Below are 26306 nucleotides of genomic sequence, written 5' to 3'. Positions count from 1 at the left end.
CTTTTGTGGACTTGCGTAAGGCATTCAACACAATAGATCATTCTATTTTGTTCAGGAAACTGCGCTATTTTGGAATCAAAAGCAAAGAACTGAACCGATTTGAAAACTATGTCTGGCCGCACCCAAGTTTTAGCAATGCCGGACTTCTGGATAATTTTCAAAGAAGGGCATCCAAAATTGTTTCAAAATCTAAGGATAGTGGTCAAGCTTTAATGGATCTTAAATGGCCTTAAAGTAAATGTTATTACAGTCGAGAAGAGACGAACATACTTTTAAAGTGTTTAATAAATGTATTTTTGGTAATTGTCCTCTAAACCCAACCCTAACCCTAATAATACCAGAACAAGACAGGAAAATTTGCTTCATTTGCCTCGCGCTAGAACTGAAACAGCCAAGAAATCTTTTTTTTATCATGGATATGTTGTTTATAATAGTCACGTTAATTAGAATTTTCTGTAATATTATATTGAATAAGACTTTTTTATTATTTTATATTTATTTTTGGATCCTATTCACCAGGGCTCCTATTGATAGCAGAGCTTTAAGTACTGATGGGATTACCCTGACGTTGGGATTTCTATTTATTTCTATTTTTATCTATTAAAATGGGAGTTATATGTTCATACTTCTTTGTAAATGTTACAATGGGCGCTGCCCTATTCTGCACTAGCTGTAGGCGGTTTAAGAGAACTTTAGGTAATCCATATAAAATAGCAGTACAGACAGTAGTCCAAGTTAGTGGTCACAAAAGGGTGAATAATTGCTTAAGCAGATTCACGATCCAAATATGTACTAATCTTACTGATATCAGTTAGTTAGATGAATGTGACATTTTTCGAAAATCTTTTTAATGTGGTCTTCCATATCAGCACTGAGATCGAGTATCACTCCAAGATTACGAACAGAAGAGGAGAATTGAATAGTTTCACCCCCAACATACAAGAACAAATTCCAATTTCGCCCATGTCAGTGCGAACCGAGCTCTGTCTAAGTTCCAAGCTATTCTTGACTGTTGTTAAAAGTTGTTGTGATTAACGAAAACTAGAGTTTTATTTTAACGTTGATATAAAAGTATCAAACATTTATGTGGCGAATTTTGATATTTAGGTAGCCGGACAATTTTTTAGAAAGTTTTCGGCATTTCAATGAGGGACTTTCCAGCAACTTTACTAACCCAATCGAGACAGGCTTAGTTTGTCCTCCTATCATTTACCAAGTGTAATTACAAGGTGCTGCATCTTTTCATTTATTACAAAGTGCGATGGTCTGTTCTTACCACCTAATTCCACACTCCCCCTGTTGGGGCAAGGCATTGATAGGTGTATCAACAGTTGCTGCATGTATATTTCATGAATAAAAATTGTGCTGCAAGATAAAAATTTACAGCAGTGATGAACATGGCTGAAAACTGCAAACTATATCCGTTATCAGCAAATGAAACAATTTTATGATTGTCATAGTGCCAGAAATGTTTTTTTGACATTATCAATTTTGTTAATTGAGAAACTAAACGTTTTCACATCTGCCTGTGGTGCATCACTTTATTTGACGTAATATAAAACGATTGTAAAGAATTACTTTCCGAAAACATAGCTATATTAGAACTATTGCTGCAATGACCACAATGTAAATGTAAATACATTTTGTATATGTAAACACATTACCCTTTTTTTTGAGGAAAAAAAATCCTGCAGAGAAATCAGGAGGGAAAAAATATCCCGCAGAGCATTTAGAATGGAAAAATATCCTGCCCAGCAGATTGCTAGAAAAAAATTTTTTCATGACCAGAAATCACCCCCCCCCCCCCCTCTCCTCAAAAGTTAAATGGTCGGCCGCTTACTTCAATTCAAAAGCCTGGAACGAAAGCCATTGGTAGCACACGAAAGTCGTTTCTGTTTGCATTATTTTGATTATCACCTAGCAGTTTTTGCGTTTCCATCGCCGAAATTGCCCAAGAATTACGAAAATAATTCTAATTATTTTTTTATTTCATGCGCGAGATCAATGCAGGCAATCCCAACCGGGCAAGATCGGCCCATCTTGCCCGCTCCGGTAGCCAATCAGAACACAAGGTTCACTTCATCTTGCCCACTGGCGCTGCAAGCGATGTAATAAAGTCTGTTACTACAAAGTGCAACAGCTTTTTCATTACAAAGTGTGACAAGTGTAATTATAAAGTGCGACAAGTGCTATTACAAAGTGCGACAGATATAGCAAAGTGCGACAATTGTTGCAAAATTGCGACAAAACAGCCCTTCAAACACCTTTTTCACGATCCTATGAAGCTGAATAATTTGACATTTGGCCATACCATCCGAGAATCAATTGTGTTCTAAAATGTTGAAAGTTGAACATAGACTCGAATTAAAGAGCCAGGTGAACAAGGAATGCACCAAAATAGAGGGAGGACCGTATATTCCATTCGATGATGGAAAAAAAAATGTCGATACGTGAAGGATCGAACTTATAAAAATTCTCATCGGAAACAACTGACGGTGTATCATAATTCATTAAAATATGAAGACTATCAATCGTATGTTCTCGTTTGAAAGTGGCAACTTTTATATGATGTGCATCCTTAAAAGGAGCTTGTTTCTCGACCCCTCCTTGATCAAAAAAGCATTCAATAATGTGGATCACAATAATTATTATCCAAACTGATTGCAGTTTTATTTTATTAAACGGCCCATTTAAAGGTGATTGTTCACAATGGAACGTCTACATGTGATCCCAATGGATCCAGATAGCCGTCAAAGTGAGAAAAATATTCATTAGCAATTATGAGATGTAAGTTTTCAAATGTCATGTCATTTACCGGCGAGTACATTTAAAGGGCTTCGACTCTCTTACATCTTTAATTTATTTCGACCGTTTTTGTTGATAAAGTACTCAAGCAGCAATGTCGACGGACAGGACAAGACGATCAAGAAGTATGAAACGTTCTTTCATATTGCTACGCTACTGCGATCAGCTGAAGGTACCGCGTCCCAACATCCAGCGGGTGTTGGAAAGTAGTGGAAGAGTCACCCAGCTGGAATTTCCGAACAACTCCAGTACAGCTAATCTGCAAGAGATCGTATTGAATGGTTTCAGGCAGCATCTAAATAGTAGGGAGGCGTCGAGGTATAGCTGACAAATAGTTAATAGGAAGTAACAGATTTCTGGCCTATAAATATGTATTATATAGCGGTTAACCGTTTTTGTTTTTAGATTGCTCTTTTATCGAACTGTCAGTGGTTTTAACCTGTTGACCCTGGCTGGCACATGGGATGATATGTGGGGGGATACAATGAAGGCAATGTTCAAAAGCCGCTGTAGAGTGTTCATGCGATTAGATCGAGGTAAGATAACTTTTAACGAAAAGGGCAAGTCGACTTCATAGTTAGAAAAGGCCCTAGGGAAAAAATACATTTGCATAACGACAAGACATGTCCAAGTCGCAACAGCAGTCCCGATAAACTTTTAACGAGGATTACTGGAAAATTCGAACCAAGTTTTCCGACATAATTTTTAAAAGTATGCTGAAGTTTGGAGATAGAGCACGTTGCGGTACTTCATGCTTCACGCGAGCGACGATGCGCAAGTGGCGGGGTCTGGCCCGAGTTGAATCGAGTCTTGACTCACTTGTGCACGGTACAAGTGCGGAAGAGATCTTTAACTTACAACGTAGAAAATGCATTTTTACAGTGTATTCGGAAAAGTTCGTTTGTTCACGGGACTGAAGAACAACAATGTCTAGTAGAATTATGGTTACGAATATCTGGGAGCAACTTCAGAATACCCGTCCACATCATTTACATGTGTCGGGAGGCTTTGAAGAATGAAGCAAAACACAATAGATGCTATTCTTATTCAATGACATGTAAATGAGTGGCCGGGTATCTCATTCAAGGAGTACGCATGTTAATCTGCACCATATTTAACTATGTCTGTACTCGGCTGAACTACATCAGACCGTGTCTTTTAAATGTAATGAATAACGTCGTCGTTCTCTCTTTTTCAGATAGCACGAATCAAGATCAGGATGGCGAAGCAGGTGATTATTAATTAATGAAAAGATCAATATCATATTTAAGCATTAAAGGTTTTTCGAAGAAGATCGAGCACCCGCCATATACCGGTAATTGTAGAACTTTCCTTGCCTCCTTGCCAAGGAAGTGATTGAAATTCATTCCTAGCTTAATTGATTGTGATGTTGTGATAGTAATTGCAGTTTCCATGAAAAGATGATCTTAAGTGATTCATGATGTGCTGAACCTGCACTCGGCTAAACTACATGATTCAGTTTCTTTTAAATTAACTTAATAACGTCGTTCTCTCTTTTTCAGATAACACGAATCAAGATCGAGATGGTGCAGCAGGTGATTATTAACGAAAAGTTCATATCATATTTAAGCATTAAAGGTTTTTCTTAGACGATCGAACACCCGCCAATTATCGGTAATTGGAGAACATTCCTTACCGATTGAAATTCGTTCTTAGCTTAATTGACTGTGATGTTATCATTAGTAATTGCAGTTTCTGTGAAAAGATGATGTTAAGTAACCTAGAATACTTTCCAAGAGAATCACTTTCTTTCAACCCGATCGTTCTTTTCTTTAATGCTTGATACAACAGGGCAATCAACATCAGGAACTGGAAATGTTGGAATTGGGGTAGCGAGAGCCCCCAACGAGGTGGTTGTGGTAGACCCTCCAGAAGGTACATTGCATTATGTGTTATGATTAATAACTTCTAGGATAGTCAGAAATGAAACTTGATTTGGTACCAATAAATGGGGCTGTAACGCAAACATGTCAACTGGTGTTTAGATGAGAGTATACAAACACGTAAAAACTTGTGTTAATATTTAATTTAGGTGGACCCTAAAATAGCCATCCATATATTATTTGATTTCAAATAATTTTTATGGCCACTACCTCCTATGGAGGTGAAGCCATAATGTTGACTTGGTTGAGTGAGTGAGTGAGCGAGCGAGTGTGACTGTAGAATTCGAAAGGATAGATGGATAGAGGAATGGTGAGGTTCTTGAGCTAGCCACTATAATTTGTCAATCCTCTTTAATATTATTATCATTATTTTAATCATTAATTTATTATTATGAATATGACTATTTGTTACCATCTATTGGGTACTCAAAAAGATGTGGGATGTAAGAGTAGTAGCAATATCCAGTCTTAACTGCCTATTTTTTTTTACTTCAGATGAAAACACAAGTGATGAGGAACTTGGTAGACCTATCTTTAATTCATCACCAATAGTACATCAAGTACCCATTGTAGCAGGTACATGTAGGTATACTTTCCACACTTTTTCTGTCTGGAGAACTAAAGTGTAGGGTAGCATTGCTCTTGCAGCTTTAATGAACTTGTTTTCCTTTATTTTCTTTTTCTTTTTCTTTTCCTTTCAATTAGGTGACCAGAAAAGAGCAGAGATGTCTGTTGAAAGCCTATATGGTAAAGATGAAGGAAGTTCAATATGTAATTATTTCTGGAGTTGAGTTACAAACGGGATGGGCATAATTATATTGCACAAAGAGATATTAAGAATGGAATACCCACTTGAAAAGACTATGAGAGTTGTAATAACTTGAAAGACAAAACTTATAGCTGAAACTAGTCAATTCATGCTGTTTATAGTCTTTGTAATCATTCACCCTAAGTTGTTCTCAATTTCCTAGAGTCAGTGGTCACATGCTGTCCTATGGCAATGGATGGCCACATTTTGGCTGCACAGGCAGTAGAAGGTAATAGTGTAATCCAATAGTTATATACAAATTTTAAAGGTCAAATATTGGCTTGTCAATCCTAGTTCAAATTACATTTTGATAGGTTTTGAACATGAATATTGTAAAATAATGTAATAGAAGAAAGGGATATTAAGTTAAAAAGAGGTGTAATGTTTTTCAGTGGGAACAGTGGAAGAGGAGGTGGATCAACTGGTTGGTGCAGAAGCGAGTAAGTAAAGACTTGAAATGAATCATCTTAATCTGGTCCTGCAAAGAAGTTATGTGCTCAATTGATTCTACATTCTTACTATTAGACCCAAGATGTGGACCAGCCTATGATTTACAGCTTCTAAGAAAACGAATGGTAGCACATGATGTTCCCCCAGTGCTACCATTCCTGTGCATAAATGCACGAGAAGTAAGTGTGTGAAGGTTTGTAGGGATGATTTTAGATAAGAGTTGCATACAAAGTCTCTTCAGGTTATGATGGACAAGTCACAGTTGGCCTAGTCATAAGCATGTGAAACTTCAGATTGTGTTGCAGTCAGGTTCATGACCTTGCTATATGTCAGGGGGTTTTGTGTTTGGATGAAATACATTCTTTCTCAAAGTGCATATTTCCAGCCTGCACCATTAATGACAACCAGAAAACTTGCAGGGAAACCTAATCAAATGCTGGGGATTAACCTCTTAAGAGCCAACAGCTATACATGACCTTGTTTCTTCATGGGACTCACATTTCATTAATTCTAAGTTCTAATGTTGCAATTTAGAATCAAGTTTAGTATTACAACTGACTGAGGTCTATCTTGGGTTCATAGTGTTTTTACATAATTGTATAAAATGTACATGTAACTTTGTGTTCATGTTTAGTTTTTTTAGCGCTTTGCGTCCGATTGTAGTGTTAGAATTGTGACATAAAACATGTCACTTAATGTTTTGACATTTCTAATCAATTCTTCCCATTCCCTAAATTATACAGATGAGTCATCACTAGTTGAAGGTTACATACATCAAAATACACTGAAATGAAATGCATGTCTTATGAAATTAGAGGTTCTGCACGATAATGTTTGGAAGGGAAAGACAAATGTTGTGCATTTATACAATTAAAAGCAATTATTATTATAACATTTAAAAAAATCTTATTACATCTAAAAATTGAACTCAGATGAGAAAGCAGTGCCACCAGGACTGTATTCCTTTGGTGCTCATCCGCTACAAAGCTTCGCAAAAGGCCATGGATACCTTAAGGTACACCTCCTATAAATTTCTGCAATATAACTTCATAACAATCAGAGCAAAGAATTATACAGTGGTCATGCTTTGCATTCCATTTCATTTGGGATAAGTGATGCTAGTTAAACATATTTCAATAATAGCTGAGAAGTGCAAGTCATATAGTAGTATTGTATCCATCACTTCATTGAATATAGTACACCCTACTGGTTCATTTCAGAGCTTTGTTGGATATATCAGATGTGTTGGGAACCTGCTATCTGTGAGCCTCCTTTCAAGGCAGCAATTTTGATAACAGTGGGAAGTGTTTAGGCTTGATTACCAACCTCTGTTATTATTATTGTTATTATTATTATTATTATTATAATTATTATTAGTTGTTGAGACACTGGTGGTTCTCCTGGTGACTCACATGATTATCAAGCTGTATCCCAAGGAAATAATTTTCAAATTTTTTCCCACTTTTACCATGAAACAGCAGTTTATTGGACAACAAAAGTCAGCTCTCAAAAGGCATGTAACCTCAAACAGATTTTTCCATAGCTCCTTGTCAATCACAACATTGTCTTGGAAAATAAAAGTTAGGAAACAAACACAAATTAGTTGTTCAACAAAAATGCATGCAAAAGTAATATGTTTTGAACAGAACCATCCAAAAGAGATATTGTCATGTCCTCAGTAATGTAATGAATTGACTGTCTTATTTGCATAGCTTGTGGGAAACATCAACAATCTCAACAATCAAGTGAAGATGTGGAGATCAGGGTGATGCAGCCCACGTTAACTTCCAACAGGATGATAGTTGGAAGTTTGATAGCAGGTCAGTGCAGGTATCTGAGCTTCCAATTTGTTGCTCAAATTGTAACCTATCAAAGGTATCCCATACATGGTAGTCCTGTAGCTGATAATCATAATTTACAAAAATCTCAAATCTCCTGATTTTCTTCTGATTTGGGAGTTTTAAAAAACATTTACAAACAAACAAACCACAAAATGAAAAAAATTCAAGTGTATGATGTTCTGTTAAATTATGCAATTTAACACTGATAATTATCTCGTTGTGTATTAATGGTATGGATGACTATGTCTTTAAGGAAATGAAAGTAGCCTTACAAGAGAGTTAGTAGAAGCAATACACCAAGGCAAGGAGGCTTCAAATGCTCTAAAGGCTCACAGGTTAATGTTGCAGTGTACTATAACTAATTATTGTTCAGGTTGATCTCATTATAACCATAATGGTTTAAGTTTTCTAACTCAAACTACATTAATTTGAATTTACAGGGACCTCTTGGAAAGGGACTGAGCCATAAGATTACAGCAGGAAATTGAATTGCAAGCTTCTGTAAGTTTGGTAGATCACAGATAAATTGGCAACCATTAAATACACTGTAGATTCAAAATTGTGTACCAAAGACAGTTAAATCTGCGTATACCACACATACAGCACAAAAACGCCAATGCATGTACATTAGAAAAAGAAATGTAAACTGCTTATAGAAAGAACTCATGGTGTATATCTTTTTGGTAGAAGAGAAAAATTAAAAAATACAAACAATAAGGAGGAAATTAACTGAAAATACCATTGTTGGCTTTCTGGATAAACCAATCAGACACCACAAAGATAGCACTATATGAACTAGGAAACAAATGTAGCTTTATTGATGTAAACAGCTAATAGAAAGAAATCCTGATGTAATTTTTTTCTTTTTGTAGAAAAGAAAAATTAATATAAAAACAAGAATGAAGAAACTGGAAATACAATCGTTGGCTTTATTTGAAATGTATTTTATAAAGTGGTGCTTTGAGTTACATATACTTTATTATGAATTCCACTTTTTCAGGAGGCTTTAGACAGGGCCAAAAGCAAACCACAAACAGAGGAAAGAGTAAGTTTAAGTTACTTTGTTGTATATTTTTAAAGATTTTTTAACCTTACATGAGCAGAATATCAACATCGTTCATTAACAGATATATTACTTCCAAATGAATTTCTAAATCTTGGCATGTCCATTTCCATGTGTTCTAAATTCAATCACAGGCCCAAAGACCTCAGGACTTAGAAAATGAGGTAAATAATGCAAATGTTCTGGCAATTGTATTTATTAACAATAAATAAACCAGATAATATCTGAAAAGTAGTATTCCAAAAATCCACATCAACAGAAATGCGTATACCAGTAGTATGTATATATTAGTGTATAAGTGAAGGCATCTGTTTTTGCACAGAGTGAAATGTGGCTGTATATAGTGCTATTAAAAGCAAAACAGGAAATTGGGAAATTATCGCTTTTATGCCCCATGTTAATTGTCTACTAAATTAAAATAACTCATTGTATTTTACTTATATGGCAGGCTGATCTTGCTGAGGGTGAAAATAAGGATGAAACTGTGGTGGATTCTGTGGAGGTAATGTCTGTACTTCCTTGAAACTGCCAAAACTAATATGGCTTAACTGGCCAAAGTGCGAAATTGGACTTTGATTGATTTATTGGATATTCCCAGTTATGGCTTTTAAGAATCCTTGATATATCTTTGTCTGCAATTGACGTACTCGTCAATTGATGTTCCTAAAAAACTCTAATATAAGGAAAAATCCAGCAAATTCACTGGGGTGCAGTGAATTTGTTCTTCCATGAGTTCTAAGTGTTGGTCAAATGCCAATTTCCTCATTGTACTTTGAATTTCAACTGCACGTGCAGCACTGCACGGTAATAATTATCAGCAAGGCAAGGTGAAATTTTTTGGGTTTAAATGATAATTATGATGGTTTCTTTGCAACTCTTTGAACACTGGAGAAATTATTCCCTTAATAAGTCTAAATAAGTCTTGGGAAATACTTTAATGTGAGTAAAACTCCAATTAATCATTCTTGTTTAGGTCCGCAAGAGAAGGCTCGCAAGGTTTAGTGAAGGGGTAATTACTTTTCTAAATCTAAATCTAAATATCGTTATGTCGGCAAAATCGTTTAGGACATCACGCCAACTCTAAGATAATAATAAGTGAAGCTATACTAAATATATTAGTATAGCTTCACTTATATACTAAATATATTAGTATAGCTACATCATTTTAATGATGTATTTGAAAAATTATCCATTGCAAGTCTTTTTTAAGTGAATAGTAAACCTTTCATTTGGAAAACAACTTTGAAAACATAGGTGGTCAAACACAAACGAGTAAAAATTGATTCTTTTATATATTTTGTAGGAATCTTGTAAATATCCCCGTAATAATGAGAGTGACTGTGATGAAGATAGTAGAACTGTAAGTATCGTAAGTGGTTTGAAATGAAGTATAGTTACTATTTCAAAAGTTGAAGGAAAAAGTGCAGATCTTTTGAAGAATTTATTTGATTAAAACGTATTTTTTTTTTCTGCAGACTTTCAAGAATTAATAATTTGTAAACTACTGTTTGCGGTTTTCACATCATTTTGATTTCAGTATCAACAAGATTACAAACAACTATGCGCATGAAATGAAATGAAAGAAAAGTTCTTTTCGTTGATATGTAATGGTGGCCTTAAAATAATTTCTTCTTTCATACACTGTTGAGTGTCTTTAAAGCAAAACTGATTTCGAAAGGTTTGCTCAGTGATCATCCAAACAATAGAGGCTCAAACTCCCTCAGTTAATAGTTGATATTATCCATTCATTCATTTCTGATCATTAATATTGGTTCTCACAACTACAATACCCCCCTTCCTGTTAATCCAGCCAAATAACTGAAATAAATTTGAATTGATTTAATTTAGAGTTTATTTGCATTTGCAAACGACCCCACAAGCTGTTCAGCTTTAAACATTATCGTGTCTAAATAAAGGTGTTATACTGTCGGCAGTTATGAAAAGTTTATATAAGCAATTTTGATTTCAGTAATTTTGATTTTCAATTTACAATAAAGCGAAGCACTTGTCAAACTTGAAAAGTAGTATTTTCGTAATGAAATCGACAGTAACACAAGAATTAACATCATTCCAAAGTTAAAGCAAAGTTGAATTCGAAATCTGTCGAAGTTCTCTATGAATTCTCAGATGACTTATTCGCTCCACGTGATTTTTTAAATGCAAGCATAAGAAAGGCAAATGTTGTCTTTCCATATATTTTTTTATGCAGAGATATATCCGTTGATAAGATAAAAAAAAAAAAGAATAAATGCTGTGTACTGTAGGAATTCAGCTCACAACCTCTCGCTTTATGGGCTACCAGCTAGTTTTACAGTCAGGGGTCTTAAAATCAGGGGTTCCTACAGTCAGGGGTTCTTAGAATCAGGGGTTCTTAAAATCAGGGGTCTTACAATCAGGGGTCTTACAGTCAGGGGTTCTTACAATCAGGGTTTCTTACAATCAGGGGTCTCAGTAAAGTCAGGGGTTCTTACAATCAGGGGTCTTACAGTCGGGGGTTCTTACAATCAGGGGTCTTAAAATCAGGGGTTCTTAAAATGAGGGGTCTTAAAATCAGGGGTTCTTAAAATCAGGGGTCTTACAGTCAGGGGTTCTTACAATGAGGGGTCTTAAAATCAGGGGTTCTTAATCAGGGGTTCTTATATTCAGGGGTTCTTACAATCAGGGGTTCTTACATTCAGGGGTTCCTACTATCAGGGGTTCTTACAAACAGGGGTTCTTACAATCAGGGGTTCTTACAATCAGGGGTTCTTACAATCAGGGGTCTTACAGTCAGGGGTTCTTACAATCAGGGGTTCTTAAAATCAGGGGTTCTTACAATCAGGGGTCTTACAGACAGGGGTTCTTATAATCAGGGGTTCTTACAATCAGGGGTTCTTACAGTCAGGGGTCTTACAATCAGGGGTTCTTACAATCAGGGTTCTTACAATCAGGGGTTCTTACAATCAGGGGTTCTTACAGTCAGGGGCTCTTACAATCAGGGGCTCTTAGAATCAGGGGTTCATACAATCAGGGGTCTTACAGTCAGGGGCTCTGACAATCAGAGGTCTTACAATCAGGGGTTCTTAGAATCAGTGGTTCTTAGAATCAGGGGTTCTTACAATCAGGGGTCTTACTGTGAGGGGTTCTTACAATCAGGGGTTCTTACAATCAGGGGTCTTACAATCAGGGGTTCTCACAATCAGGGGTTCTTACAATCAGGGGTTCTTACAATCAGGGGTCTTACAATCAGGGGTTCTCACAATCAGGGGTTCTTACAATCAGGGGTTCTCACAATCAGGGGTTCTTACAATCAGGGGTCTTACAGTCAGGGGCTCTTACAGTCAGAGGTTCTTACAATCAGGGGTTCTTAAAATCAGGGGTTCTTACAATCAGGGGTCTTACAGTCAGGGGTTCTTAGAATCAGGGGTTCTTAGAATCAGGGGTCTTACAGTCAGGAGTTCTTAAAATCAGGGTTCTTACAATCAGGGGTATTACAATGAGGGGTCTTACAGTCAGGGGTTCTTACAATCGGGGGTTCTTACAATCAGGGGTTCTTACAATCAGGGGTCTTAAAATCAGGGGTTCTAACAATCAGGGGTTCTTACAATCAGGGGTTCGTACAATCAGGGGTTCTTACAATCAGGGGTTCTTAAAATCAGGGGTTCTTACAATCAGGGGTCTTACAGTCAGGGGTTCTTACAATCAGGGGTCTTAAAATCGGGGGTTCTTACAATCAGGGGTTCTTAAAATCAGGAGTTCTTACAATCAGGGGTTCTTAAAGTCAGGGGTTCTTACAATCAGGGGTCTTAAAATCAGGGGTTCTTACAATCAGGGGTTTTTACAATCAGGGGCTCTTAAAATCATGGTTTCTTACAATCAAGGGTTCTTACAATCAGGGGTTCTTACAATTAGGGGTCTTACAATCAGGGGTTCTTACAATTAGGGGTCTTACAGTCAGGGGTTCTTACAATCAGGGGTTCTTACAATCTGGGGTCTTACATTCAGGGGTTCATATCAGTGTGTTTTATATGGAGTGATGTGTCCAGATGTTGATATTGATCGTTGCTCCTTACGTTCAGGGGTTTATATCAGTTTGTCTTACACGAAGGGGCTGTGCCTAGATGTTGATATTGATCGTTGGTCCTTACGTTCAGGGGTTTATATCAGTGTGTCTTACACGTGGGGACTGTGCCCAGATGTTGATAATGATCGTTGCTCCTTACGTTCAGGGGTTTATATCAGTGTGTCTTACACGTGGGGGCTGTGCCCAGATGTTGATATTGTTCGTTGTTTCTTACATCCATGGGTTTTAATCAATGTGTCTTACATGATGGGCTGTAGGCAGATGTTGCTACTTATCTTAGCATCTTACGGTTAGGGGTCTGTGTTGATCGTAACTCTTTACATACAGTGCGTATTCTGTGCCCAGATGTTGATATTGATTAATTGAACTTAAAATGTCACATCCATGTTAAACGTGTGTCCAGTAGTTTATTGCGATGGTAAAATGTTACATGTAGGGGTGTGCGCGCAGATGTTGATATCGATCGTCGATCGTCGATCGTGAAGGTCAGAACCGTACTTGACATCCAGGGGTTTTATATTTGTACCTCTATATTGTCGCTATGTAACGATGATGATTTACATAAGGGGGTTTTGAATAAAATGTCATGGTAGTTTTATATAAGGGTCTGTTCCCAGCTATTGATAATGATCCTTTTTTTTTTCAATTTTAACTTATGTCTTTCCTAAATTGAGAACAATTTGCATACGTATCTTCGAAACTGAACAGCGTAAACAACTTCGAAAAGAAAGAATATCAATCTTTTCTCAGAAGAAATCTTTAGTCTTTATTTCTGTCCGATACAAAGAGGGACGAAATGTAGGGGATGGAGATCCAACCCCTTAAAGATTGTATAAATTCAACAGAAACCGAGCTTTTGAAGGCGTGAAAACTCATTCGAAGCGAAAAAACATATCCAAAGAATATCATGACTCATTTCCGCCCTATTCAGAGGCATGCACGACTCGTGCTCTTGAAAATATTGTGACTTTGAAACATAGTTTTGGAGGCAAATGTTTTTTAATAATGAGAAACGTGTTTGCAGAAACAAGGTTTGTCGTCAAGAAACAATACAATGTTCAAAGCCGTTATGAAAGCAATGTTGACAAGTTTCCAAGGTTGTTCCTGAAAAATGTATCCTAACAACGACAAGATATTAAAGATGGCAGACTGCGAAGTCAAAGTAGAAGAGAAATAAGCTGGTCCTAGGAAAGGGAGGGGAAAGAAGGAGAGAAGTAGATGGCGGTGGGGGACATAATATTTACGTTATTAACCAAGCATGAGGTCAAGATGGCTGGATTTTGGCCAAGTTCTTTTTTGCATTTTTATAGCCCAGACAAAGTCGAGGACCATAAAAAATAGTTATCATGCATACTGTAGTCGGGCTGGTTTCTCTAAATACAAAATATTTGCTTTGCTTCATGTATGTTACAAAAAACGCTCTATTACATTTACAACATATTTGTGGTAATATTAGGATACGAAGTGATTACATTATTTACAAGTCAAGTCTTGTCTTATTCAACTTTTCATAAAACCAGTTTCTTAAACGCTCGTTGTAATCCTTGAACTTCAGATTATATTTCTTCCTCAGATATGAAATATAACTCTCCTCTTTCAGAGTCATTTTCTCACACAAATATCTGCTCATGTCCGGAATCGTATGCTCATTTAGTCTGATTTCTAGTTCTCCTGTATCACGGTTCGTTTCAAGTGAGTGAATACATTCCTTCTCCAGGCTCCTCACTTTGGCACGTAGCTTATCAACTTCTTGATAAAAGGTTTGGTCTTGCGCGGAAATTTTATTCCAGAATGTCTTGTTAAAAAAGTCGTATAAGGCAACATCAGCATTATTCCATTCATCAATTCGCATCTGAAAGTAAAGTAAAGCACGGAGGAATCGTGCCTGGTCAGTATCATAACAAAATGGATTCCATGTTGCCGCACGCCGGTTGAGTAATAGAACTTAGATGACGTAAAAATGTGGAAAGAGCAAGGAAAGGAGGCGCATTAGGTACAGCCGAGTGAGGCACTGGTGTTCTTCTACCACATTTTGACTTCTTCCGTGATCTATCAGAACTGTTTGAATAGATCAACAAAGTTGAAATGGTAAATTGGCCATCGTTACGGTTATAAAAGCTGACGTTTCGAGCGTTAGCCCTTCGTCAGAGCGAATAGAGGAATTGTGGGTTGTGTGTGCTTTTAAAGGTAGAAAATGGAGCTACGTTATTGGTGGGAACATGGCAGCGAGAAAAACACGAATAAATTAGTGGAATGAAAAGCTTTCGTTAATACCTGTGGGATTTAGACTGCCGGTTTGAAAGATGAACCTTTGTTCAAGAGTTTTGCGGCTTTCCGTGCTACCTAAGTGCTATCAGAACGGTGCCGACTCATGGAAACATGGAATCTATTTGTGTTATTTTGTGGAAAGAAACTGTTGCTACTTTTTGTTTTGTAAAAATTTTTAACAAAAAAGTGCTGCCTACAACTTTTGATAAACAATTGGATTAATAAGAATGCACAGAAATGGGCAGTACCGCTTACCTGTTGCTGATCCGTTATGTTTGTCTCTTTGTATTCAGGAGATCTTTGATTCAGTTTGAAATAAACAACATCATCTAAATCCCAGCAGAGTTCTCTTTTGAGTAAAACGAGAGATTCGTCAAAATACTCCATGAGAAGCACTAAGTTTATTTTCTCGGCCAGGTCACTAATGTGCTTTTTTATCATGACTGGGTCGTTGTAATATTTGTGCTGAAGGCCAAGGTCGAACGTTTGTCCTGAAGAGAGTGCGGACATTACTGTTAGGTTTCATTATATACATTATAGATACAGAAGTATTTCGACACATTCAGTTTGAAGCTGTTTCCTAGCAACACCGATATAAATGAATGACGTTAGAGAAGGGAAAAAATCAGGCAGAAGCAAAGATGATGAAAAACTGCGGGTAAACTTTGCAACAAGTGACTGAATACTTTGACGAGACAAATAAAGACAATTCAGTCAGGAATTAAAGAAAATTGGCGCCAGTTATTTGCCTTTTCAAAACGTTCAGGTTAATGAACGTAGAGGTCATCAAAACTCCAGCAGCCAAATCATCCAGATAAATATTTATGATCATGTATCGAATTATCACTTACCATTCTTTACCATGTTAATGTTGATATCAAATCGTGGCTCCTGATGAAGATACTGTAACAGATACTGCTTGGGTTTGGTCAAAAATGCATCAAATGGGTCGCTATAGTTGTTCATGCCGAGTAAATCGTCAATTTGATATCCGTAAAAGACAGACTCAAAATGACTCGTTGGCTTCCTTATGATTGCGATGTAGTACGAGTCCTGCAGATATAAGTGTAAGTTAATGAAACCATGAGTTGATGACTGCTGGGATGGTGGGACTAATCTCAGTTTACTTACCGAGTCCGACAGAGTTTGAACCCACACGGCCGCTTTAATAGTTTATTCGATTGTGTTAGCTTTAGAAGGATTTCCAAATTGTATCACAAAATAGTGTTAAAGTGGATAAACATTGAAAGAAAGTGAAAGGCAAGACGAACAGACAAACAAAATATGAAAATAACTTGACTCAAAAGCAAATTCTGCAGATATAGAAAAATAAACGAGAAAGTGAAAGACAAGTAGACCGACTAAACAACAAACAAGGAAACATAATGACAAAGGATAGCATCGTAAATGTGAAATACGCCGTTCTTTTAAAGCTGTTGTGCGGTAAAGAAAATATTTTCAGTGAAAGGCCCCATATGTCTGATTTAAATCAGTCTTTGGCTGAACTAATGAAAGCCGTTTTTACCAAAATAGGCGAGTGATGGGAGAATAAATCGATCAGGGAGCAACTTGTTTTGTTAAAATTAACGACTGTATGGAAGTCTTCTCTTCAGCGCTGTTATGGAGCACAAAGTGGGGTAAAAGGCCTCATCTTTCTCCACCTCTCCCTGAAGGCTAACAAAGGAAGATGGATAATTATTTGGGTCTGTATCAAGCAAGTATCATGATCAGGTACCTCTGGCATGAAGGATGGTATTGTATCAGGGCTGTATCTAGCATTTATGAGTAAGTTTGGGGCTGTTGAATTCAGGTACTTTTTATCCACGTAGCTTGGATTAAAGTGTAGCGGCCAATAAAAATCGTAGCTTTTCTGTTTAGGAAGAGCAAAATCCAGGCCGTTCAAGTCGCCATATCTGTATAAAATGTTTGCAAGTGTTCCACTCCCCGTTCGATGAGTCCTTAAAAGCACTAAGTTCACGAATGGACGCTTTGAGGCACAAGGAATTCTAAACAATAAACGGAGAACAAGTTTTTAATGGACGAGTGCAAGATGAAGGACACTTACACAGTCGTAAATTCGTGTCCCACGGCTGTGCTCTTCACAGATGGATGATCAAAGACTGGGTGGTACCAAGGAATTGCTCTATGCAAAAGCTAACATGGCCACTGCCTGAAGAGATTAAGGCCTTGCATTTATTGTGTAAAATTTAATTGTAGTTTGCCGACTGAAAAAATTTGAAAACGGCTGATTTGATCTGGATCGTCTTAGTAGTTCCTCACGCTTGGCTCAGATGCAGTTCTCAGAGCCGGATTATATTTATCTATGCCATCCACAGTTAAGCCAGACTATGCATTCTCTTAGCAAGGGTTTGTTAAGTGAAAAAAATTAGTTAATCTTATGAATTTTGTAAGCTTTAATTCGGCTTATCTGGGGTAGGGCGACCAATGAGGACCTAAGACATAATTGTTGAATAACTGACATTAAATTAACCTTTATCAGACTAAGGATTAGATCATTACCTCTTAGGTTCCTCTTGGACCTCCTCCCATCCCATGTTGTAGTCAATACTTTCATCTCGCTCGGCGTCACCTTTAGCTTCATTTTCTTCATAAGCATTCATGAAACTGTCATTGCTCACAAATCTCGCCTGTGAGCTGTCATTTGAACTATTACTTTTAGCGTCGAAGTTTTCACTGGTTTTGTCTATTACACCGCTTTTTGCTTCAATGTAGTTGGATTCATCTGAAGAGTCCAGCGCTAAACGATAGCCTTTCTTGTCCAAGTAAACAAGCTGTGAAGGTCTATGTCAAGTGCATTGAAAATAGGTCAAACTAAGCAAACAGTGTCATGTGACAACTTGTCATATTATCGTGTTGTAGAATTCAGTCACACGCTTCCGCTTCAGTGTCTGTCTAACGGACTATTGGACCAAGAAGACAACTTAGTATTACTAAACATTTCTGGCAATAGGCTACTACGTTTGTTACTCTTTTGTCAATAAATTATCTGCGACATTAACTCTATTTCTGAGCAGATGAGAGCAATTCTTCAAAAATAGAAGGTGCTCAGGCTTTAAGACTGGAGACAAATCAATTGTCTATTAATGTGTGGTAGGCGTTTAAATTGCCTTTTCCTACACTAGAATACTCACAATCAAAAAAAAAAAAAAACCTTGTAACTCAGTGGCTGATTTCGCTGATAAACAGAGATACACATTATGGTTGACAGTCGCCAAAGACGTGACTGAACGACCCGTAGCAATTTACTTGACACCATCCGATCATTTGTTTAAATTTGCTAGTTATCTCTGCTCATGCCGTATAACATGATACTTGTCTTACCTTACCGAGAAGAATTCAATGTATTTGATATCAAAAGCGTGGTGATCTCTTTCTCCCTCTTTGTCTTTGCTTTGATGAATCACTTTTGTTCTCGACGCCAGATAGATTAGTATTGGAAGACACATGAATAAGCTTCCAATCACCCAGAGAAAGCAAGGGTTTCGACTCCTCATCGTTTTGAAGTTAGGTTTTCGCTACCCAAGCATGACATTTGTAACAGTTTCTCCCCACAACAACGCCGCGTATCTTTTCAGTTAGTTAACTTAAATGTTTATGTTACGCGAGGTTGCTCATCAGTAAACAGCATAGCGCAGAAGCAGGTTGTGCTGGTGTCTCATCCAAAAAACCACAACGGTTTCTAAGTACTACTGGTATCTCTGCACACACAGCCGTTCCATTTAGCTTTGTGAAAACAAATTGCGGTAATATTATCCACTTATAGAAACGGCATTCTCCTTAACTCAAATTTAAGTTATTGTCGTGGTCCAAAGCTTTTCAGACTCTGAGCTTAAATCTTAAAGCAAAACGTAGGAACGCCTTTTCTTGATTTTTTAAGAATTCGAACAAATTTTTTTTTAATTTAAGATTAATTACGTTTGGTAAATTTTCGAGGTTTTTCGAAATCAGTTAGTTATACTCTTTCATCAGTTAGCTTTCTAAACCGCATTGGACAAGGAACTCAAATCCTGTTTTTTCAAAGTGTATCTTTAAGATTTTATATGTTGACAAGCGGCTTTCCAGTATTTCAGAGTCGTACACAAGAAAAATGGTTTGTTTGTATCAGGCAAAGGCCTGGTAAAGAACATTTTCACTCAGCCTTTCGAACTGAAATTAAAGAAAATGGAAAAAGAACGTCTCTAACATGGTTGGCAACCGCGAAGTCTTTTTGATGCTAGGTGACACCGTACCTATTTCAGGTATTTTGAGGAATTCGAACTCGCAACTCTGGCGATAACATCGCAGCACTCTACCAATTAAATCAACGAAACCATCAAGTTACGTACTAAGTAACAGAACCTGCGTGGGTCGATGAGCTTTTAATTTTCCGTTAAATTCAAGAGATTCATTTCAACCAGTTACATGGGTAGTCGCAAAGTTTAACGAGTTAAGCTCCGTGACGGTCGAGAGACTGGCAAAACTCGCCTGTCAATTTTACTGGGGTTCTATAGATTGAGGTTTCTTTGAACGATTTAAGCGTAACAAGATTCTCATCTTCGCCGGCAATATGGATGATTCTTTGTAAGGTGTTCAACTTCAGTTATTTCATAAGTGTATACTATCGTGAAAAAATGTTTGGATACATTTAGAAATACATATCTTGAAGGAAAAACATTTAAACATTTAAACATTTCTCAAAATGTAATTATTTCAATAGCAGGGAGAAACGGAAGCAATAAGCTTCCCCTTTAAAATCACCATTTGGAGAGTTAGCAAATTACAATTTCTAAGTGCCGAGCATAGCGGCAGCTTGTTTGTAACAATTTCACGTGGGCTTGATTACAGTTAGTAAGTTAGTAAATAAGACTTTATTTAATGAGGGTAACATTTGGCAGCAATAAAACTGATAACCTAATGGCCCTCAAAAAAAAAATCTGAAAGCAATAGTTGTAACAATATTAATAGTTACGTATGATGCACGATCCTCGCAGTAAATATATTTATTGTATCTAATATTTAACAATTATTCCACGAGCGCGCGTTGGATATGAGATGATAGATAGCCAACGACGGAGGCGCGTAGCGCCTCGTTGGCTATAATCATCTCATATCTAACAAGCGCGAGTGGAATAATTGTTTTATTAAAAACGCCCCCAAGAAATTATTATTTTGTAAGAAGAAACTGGATTTTTTAGCTCCCTTTTGATTTTAAGCTGATGCGTACGCTTACCATATTTGTAGATTATGGTATATTGGCTGATATACCATAATGGCTAAGCCAATAAAAAGTCTTGAATTGCATTATCCAATGATCCAGTTTTTAATAATAATAGTTATTAAAACGGTATATAAGCCTTTGCACTTCGCAAAATAGGATTATAAAATGTAGTCACATACAGATTTTAAAATTTACACGGATAATTGCGTAAGAATTTGATTATTTAAACTTAAAATAATCAAATTATATTAAAAAGGTAACCCTTAAGGTTTTTGACACTAGTACTCCGTATAGTAGTTTGCAACCAAGCGAGAGGAGTCAAATCTTGGGAAAAAAATTTAATTTTTATTTTAATGATGACAAAGTAGCAATCATATCAACATAGGAAGATGGTGGCTCTATAATTCACGAACTGGACTCGAAAGGTGCAGGTCTGAGTCCCGGCCGGATCATCATTTTGTGTTCTAGAGTAATATATTTCACACTTGCGCCGCCCCTCTCCACCCAGGAATCAAAAATGGGTAAAAGTATGCCGGGGCCGTCTTTGATGAACTAGCACCCCATCCAAGTGGGTACACCTGCTATAAGTTGCTTGACGCTACATCAAAGTTAAGAAGAGCTGTTGCACAAAGTTGATGTAACACTCGATTTAAATTTACTTTAAGCTTGTATCGGGATCCAAATCAGTTTGATTATCTTATCCATAGCATGCTAAAGAAATCTTCACAGAAATCCACATTCCTTAACCAGGATTACAAGAGTTATGTGCTTATGTATCCACTGTTGTTGCGGCTAAAAAATTTATTTCTTCGATTTGGTAGCGAGTCTCACAAAGGGCTCCTTTCAGGCACGAAATTTATGTTCTATTTGCAAAATTTATTTATATCTCTGCCATATCCAACAGCAATATATTACTTACATTTTATTTACATGTTCTTGTTTAAGTGATATAGACGATAATCATTCATTTACCTATGACATTTTGGTTCAACTGAGCGTTTGGAGGATTCACTACCAGTAACAAAATCACCCTATGTGGCAGAACTCTACTGGCTGCTCCAGTGGAGTTCTGCCACATAGACCGATGTATAAGAAAATTAAATGGGCAAGGGTTGTAGACAAAGGTCTAGGCAGTCTAGGCTTTACAGATTGAATGGATACATGACATTGAAGGGAGGCCATGAGGAAGAAAGAAGAGGGATATAGAGGTTGAATTTCTTGTCCTTCAGTGAGCACATTGTCCATCACTGAGCTCACTAGGCTCCTTCTAAGCCGACCACATGAAAATATAATCAATTTTATTAAACGCCTTCCAACTTAAGAAAATTTAAAATTTGTTTACTGTAGTCCAAATAGTAATGTGTTATGCAAGGTGCACCGGTGAAATTTAGCCCGAATTCGATTAGCTGTGCACTCTGTGCTAATCGTATGTATCTTTGCTTAACATAGTTTCCTGTGTAGTTCATTTTCGTTCATTAAGGTTTTCATTCCCGAAGAAGCTATCATTTTGTACTCACTATTGTGTTTAACGGCAACTGCGAACGGAAAAATGACTTATGGCATATATATGTGGCCCTGTGTTAATTTACCTACTATTGATAACTTAACGCTGGCAGTTACCCCATCTAGAGGCGTAAATTGGATCCAGTGAATACCACAATGTTTCGTGATCAACATTGCTGAGGAGTTGTATGTCACGCCTTTGTACTGGAAGGGAATGGCACAGCACTTTCTAGAAGTTGTTCGACGATGACAAACTGAATAACAGGTGAACAACACGTGTAAGTGACAATGATGATAAACCCGTTTTCAAAGGCAACACTAGAAGAAGTGCATGTAATCGAAAAAAACCTTTAGAAGTGCTCCTTCAAGCTCGTTTGTAGCTACTCGGTACTTTTCACCATTTCGCAAAGTAGTCTGTTGCCCCTATTTAATACCATATACATGTGTATGTCAAAGTATTCTACCGAATCATTTCTCCCATTTCGCATACACTCTCCCTTTCAGCTCCAAGAATGAACTATTGACTTAAAAGATCTAGGTGAGCTATCATAAAGTAAATATCAGGTAGTCTTATACACCTGCACTTTGACCGTGAGTTCACAGATATGAAGTATAACTTCCATATACTTCCTCCAAATATAAGTCCTTAGACTGATATCTGCTTTAGTGGGCTGAGACCCTTTAGACGATCAAAAATTATGCTTTCCGAGTAAGCTTAAATTTTACATCATACACTCTATTTGAATTCCATGTCTCCTTTGGTAAGCCCAGATTTATAGTTTATGTCCATGGTTCAATTCAGAGGTTAAAGTCCTCGTTCAAAATCAAAACCGACATATGACGTTCTCCTCCGTCTTAGGGCATACCAAATAGGGAGAAGGATACTATATGACTTCGTAACTGGTTTAAATTTCTGACTGATGACTTTATGCTAGGATTCTCTAACTACGAAAAAAAAAAAAAAAAACTGCAGGGAGACTTACCAGTCTTACCACATATCCTCTCTAATGGTAAGCAATGTAACCCCGCGCCACATTCCGATTCTTGGTTGCACAGGTATGGTGTGAAGATATTCTCCATGTAGTTTGAAAATACACATGGAATCATATCCATAGGATGAAAAGTATGTGTCTTGTCATTGAGATCACATATTTTGTGCGTCTGATAGAAATGAAAGCTATGGCAGGCGGGATAATCCACGCATAGTAACGCACAATGTTCTATCCTCTCAGCAGGTCTTGTCGCAATTGTGTGGTTCCTCAGGACTTATATTCGGAATATAAAGATGCGTCACACTGATTCGCTTTTGTCGTAGGAAGCCAATAGATAATAGAGAGATTAAGCACCACGTATTTTTTCCCGCGAACGGCAGAGAGGGTCACGTGACCTGACATTTCCCGCTTTTCTACTCGAGGAGGACATTTTTCCCGTTTGTAGGGAACATGAAAACGTGAGTATTTGCAGCCCATTTTTACCGACTATTTCTACATTTTGATCGCTTGTTTTTATAGGCAAGCTTTGTTTATCATCTTACTTCTATATGAACTGCTTGTAAAGCTAATAGAGTTCAAATTCAAGGGGAAAATACATTACTTCTTTGTATCCATTATTTCTAGTCGCAGTGAATGGCGACCGAGAACATTTGTTCTGCCGTGTCGTCGGGAAGCTTAAACAGACGAACATCGCGGACAGAACGGAATAGTTTTGCATAGAGCGGAAAACAAGGTTTCATAGTTTCAGCAAACAGAATTTATTTGAATCTGACACCCTCATAAAGGTGGACTGTAGCGGATATCACTCAGGGACAGGTTCCAAAGAACATCAAAACTATAATGATACAGAGATTTTAGTGTATGTCACGATAGGAGTTGGAAAGAGCTTAAAAATGTAGACACATTTTCAGTCGAACGATTCATCAACACTTTGACCCAAATTTATTATGTAAGGACACTTAGGCAATAATTTTAACACTAAAATCGAAACGAGTAAAAACGGAATGGAAAGAGGATAGGGATGGAAGACGAAAGAGGAAGCAACAAAGACCAATGCCTTCAATCGACGCATGTAATGAAAAAGTCCCTTCCGAAAAAACTAAAACTAAATTTCTAGTGCATAAAATACAAGGAAAATGGCACCGAGAACTAAATAAAAAAATTGGTGGAATAAAGGTTAGAATAAATTATAGTAAAATGATCTTACCGCCCAAACTGGATAGCAGATATTTTATAAGAAGCACGAACAAGGAGAGGCGAAAACCACGAAATGAATGACTAGCAGTTGGTGCGAGCATTGTTGATTCTTTTAAACTCTTTAGCTTGCCTTCCTGATCGCAAGCGATCTTATGAAAATTCATTAACAAGTATAAATTTCCGTCGCGCTTAAGAGCCTTCTGTTAATGATATTTTTATTGTTAGACTATACATATTTATTTCAATATTTTCTATTTCAATTTTTAATCAGCAAAGGTACGAATTTTTGTTTCTATCTCAGTGGAGGGCAAAGAACAAGAATATTTTATCAATCAGCATAATAATATAGCTGCTTGCAAACTGCTTTGTCACCCACCTCTGTGGTACTTCATTTTGCGTGAATTCAACAGCGAATTGCTTTCTCACTCTTGCGTTATTTATGAGGTTACTCACTCAGACTTTTAAGTTGAAATTGCTTGATCATCCTCTTTCGCTATGGCAGTGACCATACATAGTTTTGTCTATACCATGATGTTATGAAACATGGCGTCACGGTTCAATATCTAAAAACTTAGGCTAGCCCCACATTTTTCAGTCCCGCATTGTTGTCATTGATATCTATGGCCCTTGGCACCCGGTTCACTTGAAAGACATGGCGCAGAGTAATTGGAATGGCGTCGGTTGAAATGTATGCGGGACAAATCATCCTGATCTTAAGTCGAGCCGCAATGAATTTTTGTGGCGATGGAAGACATGCTATCCCTGTTGTGAGAATTTGAGCTATGTGCGAGTTTCGTTTGGATAGAAGAAAAATATTTCGGTAAACCTCGACGTATGTGCTTCACATTCATTAAAAAAAAAGTCGATTGCACGCTGGTCTAGTCCGAGCGCAAACCCATTGTTGTGATTTGTTGTTCTGTAGGCCATCATGGCGTCATGGCTTCTGCCGGCTATCGATTTTCTATTCCTAAGGGTCATCGTGGATCATCATATTATCTTCTCGAGTCTGAGAAACTCAAATCAACAAAAAGTTACTTCGACGTAAAAATGATCTTTTTATCAGGAGAGATAATTGTTAACAAGAATGCTCAACAAATAGAGACGCCTGAACTGTGCTCTATCCTGTTGTAAAGCACTTGGGATGCGGCCAGAGCATGAATGAAGTGCACGGAGACGTGAACAATACGAGACGTGAAGGGTAGCGTGGCCGAGTGGTCTAAGGCGCTGGTTTAAGGCACCAGTCTCTTCGGAGGCGTGGGTTTGAATCCCACCGCTGCCATAAAATGTTTGTCCAAAATATTTTTTGTCTACAAACACGGGTGTTGCACTGTAAGTATCCTGGAAAGCCCCATACAATTCCTTATAATTTTATTATAAGGAATTGTATGGAACTTTTTCAGCGGTAGTCGAGGCGCGGTGGGTGTTGTCACGTATGATCCTTGCGAGGTGTTTTACCCGACGCTCTTCTGACAGAAGAATGTCACATAATGAAAGCAAATTAAACCAAAAACGAGTGAAGAGCAACTCCGGCTTGCACATGTCATCAACTTCATTAAAACGAGTATTGAAGTTCCTGCACATCAACAGACCTTTGTTTTATACTATTACACTATGATTACACCTATCTCGAGCTCATTTGTGTTTTGAAAAATAGATCAGTTAGCCACATAATTATGACGGAATTTGTGAAGGATTTTGAAGATGAAGAAATACGAAAAGAGCGAGTTATCAAAACACGAAAAAACACTCCAGAAGAAAGAAGCAGACAGAGAAAAGAATGGAGAAAGATACGTATGATGCACGATCCTCGCAGTAGAGAGCGCTATTTATGCAATAGCGAAAATCAGACCTGAAAAAAATCAGGCCTGTACGGGATTCGAACCACGGACCTCTGCGATACTAGTGCAGTGCTCTACCAATTGAGCTAACAAGCCAACTGGGAGCAGGCCGTTAAGTTGATTTGTAATAAACCCGTGATGATAAATCAGATACGAAGAATATATGAAGTTCACATATTTTGAACTGCGGTTATAGATACGTATGATGCACGATCCTCGCAGTAGAAAGCGCTATTTATGCAATAGTGAAAATCAGACCTGAAAAAAATCAGGCCTGTACGAGATTCGAACCACTGACCTCTGCGATACTAGTGCAGCGCTCTACCAATTGAGCTAACAAGCCAACTGGGAGCAGT

General features: G+C 37.4%; 2 protein-coding genes and 1 non-coding gene across 4 annotated transcripts; 2 read left to right on the top strand and 1 right to left on the bottom strand.

The window, feature by feature from the left end:
* The first annotated feature begins 2899 nt into the window (after positions 1 to 2899).
* On the top strand, positions 2900 to 11065 carry LOC148725276 (uncharacterized). Its single transcript, XM_088731470.1, has 20 exons — positions 2900 to 3123; positions 3211 to 3341; positions 4004 to 4036; positions 4329 to 4361; positions 4618 to 4701; positions 5205 to 5291; positions 5415 to 5456; positions 5681 to 5746; positions 5910 to 5957; positions 6043 to 6146; positions 6900 to 6982; positions 7446 to 7480; positions 7680 to 7787; positions 8062 to 8143; positions 8249 to 8309; positions 8809 to 8853; positions 9006 to 9035; positions 9320 to 9373; positions 10175 to 10231; positions 10347 to 11065. Exons 1-15 carry the CDS (start codon positions 2900 to 2902, stop codon positions 8268 to 8270), a joined length of 1182 nt encoding a protein of 393 aa, XP_088587596.1. The 3' UTR covers positions 8271 to 8309; positions 8809 to 8853; positions 9006 to 9035; positions 9320 to 9373; positions 10175 to 10231; positions 10347 to 11065.
* Positions 11066 to 13446: 2381 nt separating this feature from the next.
* LOC111341184 (galactose-3-O-sulfotransferase 2) lies at positions 13447 to 18866 on the bottom strand. Of its 2 annotated transcripts, none has more exons than XM_022948133.2 (6): positions 18545 to 18866; positions 17723 to 18004; positions 16938 to 17208; positions 16054 to 16255; positions 15458 to 15693; positions 13447 to 14786 (listed from the first exon to the last, which is right to left on the bottom strand). In XM_022948133.2, the coding sequence occupies exons 1-6, from the start codon at positions 18715 to 18717 to the stop codon at positions 14412 to 14414; spliced, it is 1539 nt and encodes a 512-aa protein (XP_022803868.2). In that variant the 5' UTR covers positions 18718 to 18866; the 3' UTR covers positions 13447 to 14411. The 2 variants fall into 2 exon arrangements, with proteins under 2 accessions (XP_022803868.2, XP_088587970.1); XM_088731844.1 differs by having other exon boundaries at positions 18550 to 18685.
* Positions 18867 to 25309: 6443 nt separating this feature from the next.
* Positions 25310 to 25391, top strand: Trnal-aag (transfer RNA leucine (anticodon AAG)). Its single transcript has one exon. It is a non-coding gene; the product is annotated as a tRNA-Leu (tRNA).
* The last annotated feature ends 915 nt before the right edge of the window (positions 25392 to 26306 follow it).

Source organism: Stylophora pistillata, chromosome 8, assembly GCF_964205215.1.
Source record: "Stylophora pistillata chromosome 8, jaStyPist1.2, whole genome shotgun sequence".
NCBI lineage: Eukaryota > Metazoa > Cnidaria > Anthozoa > Scleractinia > Pocilloporidae > Stylophora > Stylophora pistillata.
Note: the sequence above shows the minus strand (reverse complement) of the source record. Positions and strands in the feature narration are given on the sequence as shown.